Genomic DNA, 18432 nt, shown 5'->3' with positions numbered 1-18432 from the left:
TTCCAAATCAAAAATAAACATAACTCCAATATTTCAAAAAAGGTCTTCTTTATTAAAAGGCGAATGGGCTGCACTCTGCTGCCATAGTAACTCATTCTCAGAACCCCCTCGTCTCAGTTGTTCCACTGTCAATATGTAGAATAGGATTTGCCCATTGGCAAGGCCATTCCAGCCACTTAGTCCATCTAAGGCCACAAAGGTTTTGGGACACTTGCGACTGACAACACTTAGTAAAACTGGCATCATCATTAATCAAAAATTTAAAAAAGATGCAGAGAAAATTGCTTTTGAACTCTAAATAACGCTAGTTATGCTGAAATCAGGTGACATCTAACTGTACTGTACCTACGTTTTTGGGTGTTACATTAGAACATTATTAGCATAATTCCTGGAAACGTGTGAGCCTATGTTTTGCAAGAGGGTACCTGAGAATTTGCAGGACATATCTTGGAAGTGGTGCAAATGGTCATGAAAATTTATGAGTAATGACAGTGCCTTCTCCCAGTGTCTGCGTGGGTCTCAGTCCCACAACCCAAAAAGATGTGGAGGATAGATGGATTGGCCGTGCTAAATTGCCCCTTAATTGGAAAAAGAAATTGGGTCCTTTAAATGAAAAAAAAATTAAACACGCTGCACCCTGCCATGTGGGATGGGGTGGATTCAAGGGGAAATTCCATTGACAGTGGAGGGACCAGAAGATCCCACGACCGGCTAACGGCAGGCTGCCGGGAAACACCCTGTGGGGAGGCCATAGAAACTCGCCCACAGTCACTTATTTTGTCTGAAATAAAACCAGTGCATCTAATCACACTAAAACCTTTCAGCAAATTTTCGGCCACTGACAAAAGCTGGGATATGATTCTGCATGTGCAAGCAGACCTCTGGGATCATAATTAAGAGAACATAATTTGTTTATTGTCTCAGCCAATGAGTTGCCACATACCATGCAACATATATAACATTCCCCATCCAGCAATCATACAGAATGGCTTCATACATGTGGAAACCCAAGATAACATTCTTTCCCTGTTTAGCCTGAAGTGTCTTCAATACTTCCGCGGTAAGATATAGAACATAGAACAGTATAGCACAGAACAGGCCCTTCGGCCCTCGATGTTGTGCCGAGCAATGATCACCCTACTCAAACCCACGTATCCACCCTATACCCATAACCCAACAACCCCCCCCTTAACCTTACTTTTTAGGACACTACGAGCAATTTATCATGGCCAATCCACCTAACCCGCACATCTTTGGACTGTGGGAGGAAACCGGAGCACCCGGAGGAAACCCACGCACACACGGGGCGGACGTGCAGACTCCGCACAGACAGTGACCCAGCCGGGAATCGAACCTGGGACCCTGGAGCTGTGAAGCATTTATGCTAACCACCATGCTACCGTGCTGCCCTAACCACCGTGCTACCGTGCTAACTTAGCACTGATAATAGACTAGTTCTGGTAATTTTCTAGTTTATGTGGCTTAGTATCACACTTTTGTGCAAATACTCAGCAATTCAATGGGAACGTGGACACTGCATCAGCAGGTGATTCTTTTTAAAAAAATATATTTTTATTCAGCATTTTGGATAATTATATGACAAAACAGTAAAACAAATCATAGTAACATTACCTACATCGCCCAACAAACCCCTCCCCCTCCCTAACAGCTGACAGTGATCAGCTCTTTCAAGTACAAAATTGTAATGAACTCCAATTGGCTTTATTGGTTGGCCAATTGGAGTATGAGCTCCCTCAATGATAGCTCATTGAGGGGGCCCATATAATCACCTGTGTAGGCTTTGTAAGCCAGTCTTAAGTTGACTGGACTGCTAGCAGCACTGTTTGTAGCTGCTCCTGTAATATCGTTATTGTAAATAAATATTGGTGTGGTGACGGAACTCCTGCCTCCCGTGGATTACTACAAAAATAAACAGCTGCCATCTTTTACAAAACTCCTCTAGCCCCCTCATGGTGGACTTGACTTTCTCGAGGTGCAAAACCTCCATGGGATTCCCCATAATGAGGCGCTGGGTGGAGAAGCTGACCTCCACTTCACCAGAACCCGCCTGCGAGCAATCAGCAAGGGCGAAGGCCAGAACATCAGCCCCCACCCCCATCTGCAGCTCCAACACCCCAAATTTGGTCCCTAAGTGGCGGGGCTCCACAATTTAACTTGCAGAATCGCCGACATGATGCTAAGGAATGGGACCCAAAATCTCACAAGCTTAGGATATGAGCAGAACATGTGCGCAAGGTTGGTTAGGCCCCTCCCACAACGCTTACACTTATCTTCCACTCCCGTAAAAACTCTACTCATCTTAGACCTGATTACTTGCACCCTGTGCGCCACCTTCAACTGTATTAGCCCAAGTCTTGCACACGTAGATGTAGCATTCATCCTCCACAGCACCTCAAATCACATCACTTTGGAAGCAAAAACAGGAAGGCAGATTACTATCTGAATGGTTGTAAATTGGGAGGGGGGAGCGCGCAGCGGGATCTGGATGTCCTTGTGCACCAGTCGCTGAAGGTAAGCATGCAGGTGCAGCATGCGGTAAAGAAGGCTAATGGTATGTTGGCCTTCATTGTGAGAGGTTTTGAGTATAGAAGCCGGAATGTGTTGCTGCAATTATACAGGGTCTGGGTGAGGCCACACCTGGAGATTGTGTGCAGTTTTGGTCTCCTTCTCTGAGGAAGGATGTTCTTGCTCTCGAGGGAGTGCAGCGAAGGTTTACCAGACTGATTCCAGGGATGGCAGGATTGTCATATGAGGAGAGATTAACTAGGTTGGGATTGTTCCCGCTGGAGGTCAGAAGAATGAGGGGAATCTGATAGAGACTTATAAAATTTTAACGGGTCTAGACAGGGAAGATGTTACCAATGATGGGTGTGTTCTGAACCAGAGGTCACAGTCTGAGGATTCAGGGTAAACCATTTCGGACAGATATAAGGAGACATTTCTTCACAATAAGAGTGGTGAGCCTGTGGAATTCATTAACACAGGAAGTAGTTGATGCTAAAACTTTGCATATATTCAAGAGGCAGCTAAATGTAGCACTTGGGAAGAATGGGATCAAAGGCTATGGGGAGAAAGCAGGATTAGGCTATTGAGTTGGATGATCAGCCATGGTCATGATGAATGATGGAGCAGGCTCGAGGGCCAAGGCCTCCTTCTTCCTGCTCCTATCTTCTATGTATCAATTATGTATGTATCCCATCATCCAATTCTGCACCTAACTCTTCCTCTCACCTGGTCTTAACCCCTTCCACCAGAATCCTCCATAAATCCCCAAAGTACTCCCCTCCTCAGTCCCAACAAGTGACAAAACCCTCTCCAGTAACGATGATGATGGCAGCACCACCGGGTATGTTGGGAAAATCTTCCTTGCGAAATAACGAACCTGAAAATACCTAAAGGTTTCGGACTGTGAGAACCCAAATTTCTCTGATAACTCATCCAAGCTCGCAAATCGCCCCTCCAAAAATAAATCCCTCATTCCTTCCATCCCCTTGTCCTCCCACCCTCTGAATTTGGCACCTAATCTTGCCAGCTCAAACATAATACATATCTTCCTCTCTGGAAGTATCATGGCCTTGATACTGGTGCTATTGACTTCTTCAAGGACACTAATGTTAGAACACCTGTCCTCCCAGCTGATTCAGAGCTAAGTACATTTGGATTTTGCAGTGTATTTTAAGGTGAGTTGTTGACAGGTTTCTCTGATGTAATGCTCATCCTTAGAAGCCTCAGTGATTATTCCAAATGCTTTAACAAAGTTTTAATGCTTTAGTTGACATATTCAAGCCTCCTGCAAGGTAATGTGAACTATGTCCCTGACAGCTTTAACAGCAAATCAATTACCCACCCTCAAGAGTGTACTGCATCAGGACATCCTGAAATGATGTCAGAGGAGATTCGTGCCAGAACACTGCGCTTCAGCAGCTGCTGCTTTCGGATTTTGACTTGTCACATTAACAACTGATATGTCAAACCACCCCTCTTCCTTCCCATCTTCAAATAGGCAGAACCATTGTGTTTAAGTGAGAAAATATATTTTATTGCAAGAAATTTATAAAAGTTGAGGTAGTTTTATGTCATTGTTCAGCTGATAAAGTTAAACTTCAAGTTAAATGTTAACTGGTTTCAAAATTTTGTATTTATAAAATGATTTTTGTTAATAAATGTTTTATAGTAAATTTTACAAGCATCCACAAATGTCTTACTGAAACATCAGAACATAACATTTAAGTATGAGATCATTATAACTGAATAAGATATTTGCAGTAAACAAGGCAGAAGTATATTTAACACGAATACCACGGTGGCACACTAGTTAGCCTTGCTGCCTCACAACACTGGGGACCTGTGTCAATTCGGACCTCCACCCCCTCAGGCAACCCGCCGATCTGGAGGTTCTGCTTCCGTGACCGATTCTCTAGGTCCTCGACCTTGGCTCTCAGGCCCTTATTCTGATCCTTCACCTTCTGTAGCTCTGCTTCCAATGATGCAAGCTGATCACTGTGCCATGACTGTGCCTCCTCCAATACTTCACCATGCTCCCACACTGTCTTTGATATTTTTCCAAGAGGCTCCTTTATTGGGGCCAGTACATCCTGCACTAACTGCTTGAGGGTCTCCAACATCTCGCTCCCTTGCCGTTCAAAGTGTTTATTGAACTGCCTTTCAAATTCACCAGCCATCACCTCTCCACCGTAATAGGTACGGGCCTGCCTCCGCCATCGTCCCTCCCAATGGATTCCACACCTTGCTCGACTCTGAAGGAGGACTAAAGTTTGCACTCTTCTTCCCAATATTCCTTCTTGGGTTTTTTGACATCATATTTTAAACAGTCCGTCACTGGGACGGGTTTGTATGCCAATTATCCCCAGAAAAAGGGCCAAAAAGGACTCTAGCGGGAGCTACCTTACCTGCGACCTCCTCCTACATATTCCCACTAGAAGTGCATCAGCAGTGATTCAAAGATGGGACTAGAAACTAAAAATAGACAAGCAACCAGAAGTCAAACTGTTTCATCAGTTCTTGTGAATGTGTCATTAAGCGTACCTACTTTTGACATTTATACATAATATTTTTAAGCCTTCTTATATGATCATAACCTTTTTGTAAAATCTATTTTCAATTCTCATAATTACTTGTAATTCTTTAGATCTTCGTTATGTAAATCTTTAAACAACAACAATAATAATAATAATCACTTATTGCCACAAGTAGGCTTCAATGAAGTTACTGTGAAAATCCCCTAGTCACCACATTCCCACACCTGTTCGAGGAGGCTGGAACGGGAATTGAACCTGCGTTGCTGGTCTTGTTCTGCATTACAAGCCAGCTGTCTTAGCCCACTGTGCTAAACCAGCCCTTTTATAGTAAATATAAAAAGAAAATCATGACCGTGGAATTACAATATAAAAGGCAGAAGCTTACCTTACAATCTGATTTTTCATGCTAAGACCTTTGAAATATTTTTTCATGTCATAGTAATTATGGATGCACTTTCGAACATAATATCCACGCCAACTTTTCTGGATCTGGAAATTTAATTGAGAATATGGGAGTTATTGCCTAAAGAATTAACATACAAATTTAGTTTGTGGTTTTCAACACAATAGGTTTAATATCATATTAATATCCATAAAAGTATTTATTACAAGTATTTTATGGACTTCCCATGACATGCAGCATTTACAACCTGGGATTACCTATCATTGTCTTCTAGAACTTCACTCTCTAATTTATTTCTGCCTCTTCCATCCAAGAGAATAAACCTAGCCTCCCACTGCTAGCACACTGTAGTAGAGGTTTCAATAAATCACAGGAGCAAACCATGACAAGAGTTGAGAATGTTTTTGCCCAAGATTTAGCCTGGAGTTGGCTTTTAAATGTCATCAGATTCCATACCATTAACAAAAGAATAGCTACTTGCATTATCATAGCATTTTTTATGTAGAAAACATCCCAAGGTACAAAGGATGAAAATAAAAAGAATAGATGAAAGAAATAAAAGAGTAATTGCCAAGGTATAGCACACAAGTTGAAAAGTTGATTCAAACCTTGAACCTTGAGAGTGGTTTTAAAGATGTAGTGATAAAGTGTTAGGGACAGAAGGATTTAAACTGGAAGGGAGGGTCGATCCACTCCAGAAGCACCACCAGTAAGATTTCCCCATCTGGTCTGCTCCAAATTCTCCTTTATGACTCAAATTCCTTCTTCCCTCTGTAGACGAGCCACTGTCACTGGGTATATTGGATAAGCAACATAATTAATTCCAGTAGAAGTCCACAAGAATTGCAAATTATTTGTTTCTTACTATACAAGAGTAACTTAACTACAGTAAAAATATATAAAAGAGAAGATAATATACTTGCAATTAAAACAAGGACAGGCTAGGAGAGTGGGCAAAGACGTGGCAGATGGAATACGATGTGGAAAAGTGTGAGGTTATGCACTTTTGATGGAGAAATAGAGGCATTGATTATTTTCTAGATGGGAAGATGTTTAGGAAATCAAAAGCACAACAGGACTGAATAATAATAACTCTTTATTGTCACAAGTATTGAGTTATTGTGAAAAGCCCCTAGTTGTCACATTTCAGCGCCTGTTCGGGCTTGGGAGTCCTTGTTCACGAGTCTCTTAAGGTTAACATGCAGGTTCAGTCGGCAGTTCGGAAGGCAAATGCAATGTTAGCATTCATGTTGAGAGGGCTAGAATACAAGACCAGGGATGTATTCTGAGGCTGTATAAGGCTCTGGTCAGACCCCATTTGGAGTATTGTGAGCAATTTTGGGCCCCGTATCAAAGAAAGGATGTGCTGGCCTTGGAAAGGGTCCAGAGGAGGTTCACAAGAATGATCCCTGGAATGAAGAGCTTGTCGTATGAGGAACGGTTGAGGACTCTGGGTCTGTACTCGTTGGAGTTTCGAAGGGCGAGGGGGGAACTTATTGAAACTTGCAGGATATTGCAAGGCCTGGATAGAGTGGATGTGGAGAGGGTATTTCCACTAGTAGGAAAAACTAGAAGCAGAGGACACAATCTCAGACTAAAGGGACGATCCTTTAAAAACAGAGATGAGGAGGAATTTCTTCAGCCAGAGGGTGGTGAATCTGTGGAACTCTTTGCCACAGAAGGCTGTGGAGGCCAAATTACTGAGTGTTTTTGAAGACCGAGATAGATAGGTTCTTTATTAATAAGGGGATCAGGGGTATTGGGGAGAAGGCAGGAGAATGAGGATGAGAAAACTATCAGCCATGATTGGATGGGGTGAGTGGCCTAATTTTGCTCCTATGCCTTATGGTCTAAGGGATAAGGAAGGGCTGGGTGGGACAGACCTATCAATCCTGCTGTGGGACTTGAGCGAGGGGCGAGCCATATTGTTAAATAAAAGTACGGTATTTACGGTAACAAGGACGGGGTTACGGACCAGGGCGCTGGTACATCATGGTTAGTGATGTCCTAGACGGGGCACCTGTAGTCTTGCTCAACGTTTATGCTCCCAACTTTGACGACATGGAGTTTATAAAGAAGACCATGGCGGAAATCCCCGACATGGACAGGCACCAACTTATCATTGAGAGGAGAAAAGGAGTTGGGGGGGGTGGGGGGGAAGACTTCAACTGTGTACAGGACCCACGGACAGACAGGTCAAATCCCAAAACAGGAAATACCTCCAACATGGCAAAAGCTCTCGGTACATTCATGGAGCTGATGGGGCTATGGACATTTAGTGGTCCATCCACCAAGGGGAGAAGGAATTCTCCTTCTTCTCCCAGGTGCACAATGTATACCCATGGATCAACTTCTTTGTGGTGGGGAAAATCGGTGCTTCCAGGGCTAGTAAGAGTGGAATACTTGCGATTGTAATTTCTGACCATGTTCCACACTACATGGATGTGAGGCTGGAGGCTGGCTGTGCCCAACCATCCCCCATGGAGATTGGACACGGCCCTCCAGGCTGATATCTTCTCGCAGAAAGCCTATCACAGGCCATTGACCAGTGTTTTTCAAACTTTTTTTCCGGGGATCCATTTTTGCCAACCTTCGCGACCCATGCCTGCCGACCTTTGCGGCCCACACCGACTGACCTGTACGACCCACCATTTTCTCTTACCTTGTTTATTGCTGACAAAAATGGAGGAAATGGTTTTGGGTCCCTTTGGCCCCAATGGTTCTTTGGTCCCTTTGGCCCCCTCTCACGATCCATGTTCTGGGAGGTGCTGAAGGCTGTGATCAGGGGTGAAATTATCACTTCCAAAGAGATAGAGAAGAGAGGATGGCTAGGAAACAGCTGGTTGACTCCATACTGGAGGCAGACCGGTGATACTCCGGGGCACCGACCGTAGAGCTCATGGCGGAGAGGAGTAAGCTACAAATGGACTTTGACCTGCTCTCCATGAGGAAAGCGGTGCACCGGCTCCGCCTGGCATGGGGGACACTGTACGAACACGGAGATAAGGATAGCCGTCTGCTGGCTCACCAGCTGAGAAAGCATGCAGCTACAAGGGACATAGCTCAGATTAGAGACAGCAAAGGCAAACTAGTAGCCTACCGGAAAACGCTAACGAAGCATTCGTGGCCTTCTACCAGCGGCTGTACACCTCCGAGCCCCCAGAGGGGACATGAAGATAAAACAGTTCCTTGATGGACTGGATATACCAGTCGTGGGGGAGCACAGGAAACGGTGGCTGGAAGCATTGGTAGAACTGGGTGAAGTCATGGAGAACATCAACTCCATGCAGGCGGCAAAGGCGACGGGACCAGACGGATTCCCGGTGGACTTCTACAAAATATTTGCGGCGGCATTGGCCCCGCACATGCAGGAGATGTTTACAGACTCGCTAACGAGGTGCACCCTGCAGCCTAAACTAGCACGAGCCTCAATCTCGCTGATCCCCAAGAAAGACACAGACCCAACATAATGTTGGTCCTACAGACCCGTTTGCTGCTAAACATATATGCGGAAATACTGGCCAAGATCCGAGCCAAAAGGCTGGAGAACTTCAGACCAGAGGTGGTAGCAGAAAACCAAACGGGCTTTGTCAGGGGTAGACAGCCAACGTTGAACATCAGGCACCTGCTGAATGCAATCATGACCCCACCCCAGGGAGAGAACACCCAAGGTGATCGTCTCCTTGGACGCAGAAAAGGCCTTCGACAAAGTCGAATGGAAGTACCTCATAGAGTACTGGAGTGGTTCGGACTTGGAGCAGAGATCACCGTCTGGGTGAAACTCCTGGACAGCGATCTTACAGTGAGGGTATGGGCAAATACCACCAGCTCCAAGTACTTCCAGATGCACAGAGGCACAAGGCAGGGATGCCCGTTGTCCCCACTGCTGTTCACCCTAGCGATCGAGCCACTGGCAATCATGCTCAGGGCGGCAAAGAACTGGGAGGGGATCGGAGAGGAGGGAGAGAGCACACACTCACTCAATGTGCATGACCTGCGCCTCTACATCTCAGAACCGGAAAGCAGCACAGAAGGAATCATGGCGCTCTTGAGAGAGTTTGGAGCCTTCTCGGACTACAAACTCAGCCTGGGCAAAAATGCGGTGAACCAGCAAGTGGAAGGGGCAGAGCTGGAGAGAAGGACATTTAAACAGGCCAGACACAAATTCCACTACCTGGGGATCCAACTCGCTCATGACTGGACAGGGATCCACAAATGGAACCTGACCAGTCTGGTGGAGGAAGTTAAAAAGGACCTGCCCAGGTTCCTCTTCCTGTTCAGATCCATTCCGATCTACATCCCCAAGACCTTTTTCAACTCATTAGAAAAACTGATCATGGCGTTTGTGTGGGGCGGGAAGAATGCTGGGATCCCAAAAAGGGCACTGCAGAAAGCAAGAACTATGGGTGGCCTAGCCCTCCCAAATCTGCAATATACCTCTCAGCTGCAACTGTGGAGAAGGTAAAGGGGTGGATAAAGGAGCCAGATGCCGATGGGTCCCTGCAGAGGAACCTCCCTCTGGGGCCTGGCCATGGCAGAGCTCCCATTCCCACCAAGCAAATACTCACAAACCCAGTGTTGATAGCAACACTCAAGTAATGGAACCAACTGCGACAGCATTTTGGGCCAACCAGAATGTTTGTTAAAGTCCCCATCTGCAATAACCACAGATTCACACCTGCGACAAAAGATGGCGACAGGACGGAGGGACTCTGACAGTTTGGGACTTCTACACCGACACCACCCGAGGAACTAACAGAGAGATTGCAGCTGACTGGGGGAGGGGAGAGAAATGAACTAAGATACTACATGCAGGAGAACTGCGGCGACATGTATGGGCAACTGCTAGGGAGGGCAAAAACACTACTGGACGAGACAAGAGAAAAATGGGCGAAGAACTTGAAGTTTGAAATAGGGTGGGAACGCTGGAGCAAAGCACTGCATAGGGTCAACTCCACCTCCACTTGAGCAAAGCTAAGCCTCATACAGCTGAAAGTGACACACAGAGCCCACTTAACTAAAACTTGAAAGAGCAGCTTCTTCCCGGAGGGGGGAGGTTAAATGCAAATGGCACCAAGGAGGCCCAACCAACCATGACCACATGTTCTGGTCTTTCCCAAGACTCATCAGGTTCTGGACAGCCTTCTTCGAGGCAATGTCCAAGGTGGTGGGGAGGAGGGTGGAGCCATGCCCAAGAATGGCAGTCTTCGGGGTCTCAGAACAGCCAGGTCTATTCATGGGGAGGGAGGTTGATGCCCTTGCCTTTGCCTCCCTAATCGTCCGCAGGAGAATCCTGCTCGGCTGGCGATCGGCAGTACCACCCAAAGCTGCAGATTGGCTGCCCGACCTGTCCGAATTTCTCCAGATGGAGAAAACCAAATTTGCCATCCAGGGGTTCCACAAAACGTGGGAGCCATTCACTCAGTTGTTCCAAGACCTGTTTGCAGTCAGCAGCCAGTAAACCAGAAAGAACTGAAAGCCATAACACAATATTGTATGCCAATGAAAGGGATAGGGAGAGGGTGGGAAGGGAAAAATGAAACACAGCACCCAACCAAGACCACCAAGCAAACAACAAAATATACAGCGTCACGCCAATCACACAAGAACAAAATACAGTAGCTGAAGAGAAAAGAGGGTTCGCCAGATGACTAGAATGGGGGGTGTGAGATAGTGGGGGACCCGGTTGGGAATAAGCACCCACTGGAAAATGCAAAACAAGAAGCTGTAACCGATGTAAATAGCTAAAAACAACTTGCGTATATACAATTTTCTCTTTTTTTGTTCCATTTTATGTTTTTATTATTACTTTATTATTTTATTATTTCGCTCCTGTTATTTTTCAGTGTATGGTCACAATTGCTTTTGTCTTGTATAGCTTAAAACTCCTTAATGACAACACTTCCTGTCCACAAAAAGCAGCACAAATCCAAGCCAATCAATTACTACATCAGTCTAATCTTGATCATCAGTTGGAACAGGTCATCAACAGTATTATCAAGTGGCACTTACTTAACATTAACCTGTTTGCTGATGTTCAGTTTAGGATCCGCTAGGGCCCCTCATCTCCTGACCTCATTACAGTCTTGATGCAACCATGGACAAAAGAGCTGGATTCCATAGATAGTGTGAGAGCGACTGCCCTTGACATCAAGGTAGCATTTAACCGAGTGTGGCATCAAGGAACCTTGGCAAAACTGGAGTCAATGGGAATCGGGGGGAAACCTCTGCACTGGGAGGAGTCATACCAAGCATTAGAAAATTGGATTCCAGACTGAAAAGAATTGTCCAATCATTCTGGCAGTGACTAAGTTCATAAGATTTCAATCTATATTTTCAGATGTTCTTGTTGAAAAGCAGCACATGTGTCAAAAATGGGAGGGTACCAAGCATGGATCCTAAGGGGACATCACAGGCAATGAAGTGGGAATAGGAAGAGAAGCCAATCCAGGAGATCCTCTGGCTACAATTAAACTAAGTGAACGCAGTCTCACCCATTTGGACAAAGGTAGAGAAGTACTGGAAGAGGATAGTGTAGTCAACCTTGTCAATGATTGCAAGCACGCTGAGAAGAATGAAGAGAGATTGTGTACCTTTGTCACAGTCAAATAGTATGTCACTTGTGACTTTGAAGAGAGCCTTTTAAGTATTATGACAGAGGTGGAAACCTGATTAAAAGGATTAAAACATGGAGTTCTGGGACAAATGGGCATAGATTTGGAAGGTGACAACAGGATATGGGTCACATTTTTCAAGGACAGAGGTCAGGAGTTTTTCTTTTGAGAGGGGGATGATGATGGGCGATTTGAATGGGAGGGAAGAGAGGGGGGGGGCAATACCTGAGGAGAGCAAAGTGCTCACAGTACCAGTTAATTGCAGAGCCAGGAAGGGACGTGGAGTCATCAGCAGGTTAGTGAGTAAAGTCAAGGGAGCAGGAGTAGGGGACAGGATTCTGTGATCCTGAGGCTAAGTGTGGACACCGTCGCGTTTCTCGACGGCGTCAACACGGCATCAGGATCAGAAATTCTGGCCCCTACAGAGGTTCATGCCGCTCCAGCTACTGATCCTGTTGTGAACTGGGCGCTGCGGGATCCACGCATGCGCAGTGGCTCCCTTCAACACACCGGCCCCAACGCAACATGGCGCAGGGCGACAGGGGTCGGCGCGGGAGAAAGGAGGCCCCCAGCCAACGAGGCCGGCCTGCCAATCAGTGTGCCCCGATCGTGGGCCAGGCCACATCAGAGGACCCCCCCAGGGTCGGACCCCCCTCCTCCCCCACAGGCCGCCCCCGACCCTTCCACGCCTAGTTCCCGGCGGCTGAGAGCAGGTGTGAACGGCGCCAGTGGGACTCGGCTTTTTAACGATGGCTGCTCGGCCCATCCCAGGCCGCGAATCGGTGGGGGGGCCTGCGTAGATCGGCCCCCGACCGGCGATTCGCGCCGGTCGCAGGGATTCTCCGGCCCGTCCCCGGACTGAGAGAATTCCGCCCAGGATCTCGGGGACAAGATGAGCTCAAAGACGGTGCAAGAGGAAATAGGAGAAAAATTTGAGAATGATGTGAGTTCAGCGCTAGAGCACAGAGGAATTTATGAGGTGGCAGGTTGGGGAATTGGCACAGACAACTGATGGGAAGGTCTCAATCTTACTGAGAAAAATGTGCATGAGCTCCTTGCACTTGTTATTTGATGTGAGGCTGGAGGGGACACAGTGGGGGGTGGGGGGTGGAGGGGGGTGAAATGCAGTATTCCCTCAGTTCTGCACCCAAACTAAAATTTGTGCTCAAGGCTTAAGTGAAACTTTAGGCCCATGCTTCTGGCTCAGAGGCAAGAATGCTGTTATTGAGTCAACTTATTTATATTGTGTTCCTGCTACTATCTAGTTGTTGCATCACTGTTCGATAAGTATTTGTTGGGATTTAAAGTGGTACAGTGTAGTGCTACTCCACTAACTTTACGAGGACCTATTTCCAGTACTGGACGAGCAGAAATCTAATCCAACGTTAAACATTGGAAAGACTAGTCATTGTTTTTTTGTCTTCAAACTCACGTTCTAGCTATTGACTCCATCCCTCTCTATACCAAGAATTGAAGATTAAGCCAGTCAGTTTGTAACTTGGTGTCACATTTTACCGCAAGGTAAGCTTCCAAACTCATTCTTGTTCTCACAGTAAAACCACTTATTTCAACCTCTATAACATTGACAACTTTCATCTTTCTCTCAGTTCATCTGCCGCTGAAACCCTGCCTTCCTGATCTCTAGACCTGAATATTCCAATCTACTCCTGGCTAGTCTCCCTCATTCTGCCCTCCACGGACTCTGCTACCCATGACTTATTTCACAGAAAGTGTTGTTACTCTATTACTCCTGTGCTAATTGACCTACATTGACTCCTTGTCAAGCAATATTTAGAATTTTAAATTATTGCAATTACAAATCCCTCTATAGCTTTACCTCCTTATTCCTTTAATCTCCTCCAGCCCCACCAGCATCCAAGATATCGGCATTCCGAGGAGGCGTTGGCATATTGGTATTGCTGCTAGTAAAGCAGAGACCCAGAGTAATGCTCTGGGAATCCTGGTTCAAATTCTGCCACTGCAGATGGTGGAATTTGAATTCAATAATAAATCTGGAATTAAAGTCGAATGTGATCAAGAAACCATTGCCAATTGTCATAAAAACCCACCTGGTTCACTAATGTCCTGACGGAAGGAAATCTGCTGTCCTTGCCTGGTCTGGCCTACATGTGATTCCAGACCCAAAGCAACGTGGTTGAGTCTTAACTGCCGACTCAAGGGCAATTAGGGATGGGCAATAAATGCTGGCACAGCCTGCCATGTCCACATCCCATAAACAAATAAAAAACTCTTCTATTTCTGGCCTGCTGCTATACCTTCCTGATTTTAATCTTTCCAACATTTGTGGCTGTGCCTTCAATTGCTTCAGTCCAAAGCTATGGAATACCCTCCCTACACCTCTTAGCCTCTCTACCTCACTTATTCTCATTAAAGATGCTCTGAAACGTTTGGTCATTTGGTCTACTTCTCCACACATAGCTCAGTTTCATACTTTGTTTTACAAGGTTCCTGCGAAACGCCTTTAGAACTTTCATTATGTTAAAAGTGCAGTGCAAACAGGTGTGAGATCATCTGTAAAAAAAGGTCTCTACTCAAATGTGAGGTGTGTTATGAACGTGATCTGGGTATCATACGGAGTTAAAACAATCTGGAGAAAGTAGAGAGATGAGGCTTATCTACGAGAGTAATCTAAAATAAAGGGAGCTAAGATGTCTAAAGTAACACAAGATTATCCAAATATTTAGTCAAATAGTAAACTGAAAAATGTAACACTCATTCGAACATTCGGCGTTGTGAGTCTTTGCAAAAAAAAAAATCCTCCGTGCATTTCTAACGAGCATCTGTTTGAATGATTTTCTGATTTGCTCAAAACTGATTATACTTTTCAAAAATGTTGGTAAAGTAACGTATTCAATTCTCAGAAGGTTACATTCAACATCATAAAATATATGGCTGACAAATGAACACAAATAGTATTTTATTAGCAGATTTAAAAGTAAACTCAATTTTTCTTTTTATAACGCTGAAACAAATAATTTATGTACAAAATGCTAATAAGTCAGAAAATAAAAATGACTAAAATTAGAGAGGTACTTTTGATTCTTTCGAAACATAGGCTTCTGAAAATTCAATTTATTCCAACATTACTCTGGGCACGTATTTCTATTTAGTTTTGACCCCTTATTTGTATGCCAAAATTATTTTCATTGATTAATACTAGTTGGAAAATTTCAATGGAAGCAAATGTGTGCTCAGCAGATAACATCTTCTCAACAGCAAAGCATATCCCACTCCAAAAGTCAGGTATAAGTGACCTTTAGAATCATCTAATCAATTATGCAGATTCCTCATTAAGTAATGTCAGTCTAAAGCCAACCAATTCAATGCCTTACAACTGTAATGACATTTAATCTATGAAACTGGTATTTCCAATTGCAAAAATAAAAATTGAGTTACAAAATGCCACTGAGTCAATATGCAAAATACCAAAATTAAAGGATCTAAAAGGGACAAAATTCGTCAGGATGCAATTTTGGCAGTTACACTCAGATTGCTACTACCATTGGGCTTCCATCGCTGCCCCATCAGAGTTGTGGCAAGGGCACCTTAATTCCAAGCAAAAGGATGGCACGTGCACTGTCACAGGTGCATGTCTAGTGTTGATCTTCTCCATGAGGCGAGGAGATAAAAGTGTTGAATGTCTACTGAACATTTTCCTAGACTGGAACTCACTGGTCAGACAATTTTCACTTATTGGAAGCCAGTATGCCTCAATTCTCTTGGCATAAAGTATCTAACAATACTCCAGAGCTGGACCAAGCTAGTGGAATCAGGAACTTGCAGCATAGGAATCCCCATCTAGAGTTTCACCACCTCCTAGTGACACTTGCCTTGGAAGAGGTGGCCATAAATTCTACCCCTAACAAAGAGTCAGGAACTGCCAGTGTTTTAGTGAGAAATTAGCAGAACTTGCAAAGAATTGTGTGTCCCCATCATCCATTTATTTCATAAGCGATCGATGCCTAATGTTTATCACCACTTAACCCTTTCTTGCATTCGACAGAAGAGCTGAAGTCCAAGGACTTGCCCATGCTTAACATCCAAGAGCATGATAGAAGAGTTGACAGGTGAGGTAGTTTTCCCACCTAACTTTATCTTCTCCCCAGAACCCCCACATCTACCCCCCTCTTCTAAAATCAAGATATACATCAGGCACTTTAAGATCAAATGTCAGTGAATTCTAAAATCCAAATATAAATCAGTAGAATTGGACCCCAAGGTTATCTATACATCTTATACCACAGCCCAGCCAGAAGATCGAAGTTTTTACTGCCAGCTGCGCTTTGCTGTGCATTACACGATTCCTACCCTGGCAAAATATCTGCACATTACGATCTGCTTGAATGTGCAGAACACTACAAACAGAAAAATAATTGATTCATGTTATGTTGAGTGCTGGTGGAAAGATCCACCTTCTCCTAACATTAAAGAGATTCCATATTCAATTGAAGGCCAAGCTGTGCAGACTAGCCCCAAACTCTTGCTTTGGTTTGCTTAGGGGGTCAAATCAGCAACTTCACTTGACTGAAATTGCTATTTTAACATTGTTGCATACCCAAAACCTCTGTGCATCAATGCAAAAGCAGTGACTAATAGCAGCTTTCCCTTGAACCTATGATGCTGCTTGCAAAGTAATCACATTATGGCTCCCTGGAAAGCTCTGAACATAAATAATAGTTTATTCAGTCCATACAAAATGACATTTTATGTACCATGGCAAATGTTTCCAATTGATTTTGTTGAACTGTATTAATTTCTTGATCAATTTTGACATGACAACAATTTGCCTTATATTTCAGATAAACAATATAGCTACACTTTTCACCCAAAACAGGAAGAAGGTCGTTGACATCTCAGCATTGGAGGAAGGAGGATATCCTTTGGCACCAAGACTGAAGTAAAGCCCCTAAAGACATATGGAGAGAACCACTAGAAAGCTGGCTGCAGGTCTGAAGATTTTTTGGAGGTCAGGAAAAGCATTCATTCTCCTCTTGGACCTCAAAAAAATCTTAGGTAAAGAAAGCCCCAAATTTACTTTTCTAGTCCTCTTAAAGACCCCGAGTTAGGCTGTTCCATTCTGGTACCAATGGAAAAAGTGTCCAATCTGCTCAGTGATTCTGGGATCTCACAAGCAGAGTACAACCATTAATTGGCAGAGGGCGTGGCATGCAGCTTGCCCTCCCCAGAGCCTCTGCTCCACATCCCTGCCATCCTGCAGACACAGAGGAACAAGTACTGTTGCTGCAATAACCTGCTGCCTTTGTTTGAACAGGTCACTTACTCCCCCACCATCCCTGTGAGGATGTGGCAAAACATTGACAAATACAAGAACTCACCAAAACATCTCCAATAAAGAAACTCCAACATACACACTTAGCAATAGAAAATGTTTGAAATGTTACCCAATTTGAAATCAGGATAGCCCTTTTAGTAAGTCTGCTGCAGAGTCCACCTTGCTGCTTCACATCCCTTTCTCGGGAGTATATAATGCAGGCATTTCCAGGACCCACAGTGTCCATATTTAGGATCCTGCCATCACATCAGCCATTTGGACCATGTGACATCAGGACAGCACCAAATTAACATGGTCAGGTGCCTGCAGGGGACATACCTGCATGCACCCATATCCTCTAAGAACGCTGCACAGGTAACAGCCGATGCGGCATCCTGTCTCTGGGAAAGTCAGGTGGCCTTCATAGAGCTAGAAGTAGGGCAACACACCCAAAGATTACAGAAGATTAAATCAATTACTGTACTTCCAATACAGTACAGAACATAAATAGAACCTACACCTTATTAAAACATCACCAGATTAAATTTTTATAAAATTTGTTCACTGACATTGTTATTTTTTTTAACCAAATACAAGGTTGCTTTTCGGTGTGCTCCTTGCTCAGGTTTTGTGCATACTGCAAGGATCCTCCTGTTCAAATCCTGTTTCTTCCCTTACTTTTCCTTTTCTTTTCTTTTTTACTTTTTATCCATGGGTGAATAATGGGCCTGTGATTTTAAGTCAAGCAGGAAAGAATAGTGATGACTCAGTTTGACTGACTTGGCTGGCAGCCAACGAGCAGGCTCTAAATGCTGGGCTTCGCTGACAACCAGCAGTGATTGGTTCTGATTTCTCTATAATGTCTCTCTCCCCAATAAGGTTGGATTATTTTAGATTCACTTTCAGTTCAGAAGCTGGAAGAAGCAACTCTGATTTTCTCAGATCTGATGACTTCTCACTAAAAAATCCAGTGCAAGAACTCTTTTCTTTTTCCAGTAAGGCTGGATGTCATTTCAGTGAAACTGCAAAAGATTGAGATCAAAACTTGGACTGGAAGTGGGT

At 44.5% G+C, this 18432-nt stretch overlaps 1 protein-coding gene across 1 annotated transcript in view; it reads right to left on the bottom strand.

Moving 5' to 3' along the window:
• The window catches only part of spata17 (spermatogenesis associated 17), a 429942-nt gene that overhangs the window by 372636 nt on the left and 38874 nt on the right, over positions 1-18432 (bottom strand). The window contains exon 5 of the mRNA XM_038811880.1: positions 5446-5549. Coding sequence (XP_038667808.1) covers positions 5446-5549 — 104 coding nt within the window. The remainder of the gene's footprint in view (positions 1-5445; positions 5550-18432) is intronic.

The sequence above is a fragment of the Scyliorhinus canicula genome, chromosome 1, assembly GCF_902713615.1.
Source record: "Scyliorhinus canicula chromosome 1, sScyCan1.1, whole genome shotgun sequence".
Taxonomy (NCBI): domain Eukaryota; kingdom Metazoa; phylum Chordata; class Chondrichthyes; order Carcharhiniformes; family Scyliorhinidae; genus Scyliorhinus; species Scyliorhinus canicula.
This window is presented reverse-complemented; position numbering and strand designations above follow the sequence as displayed.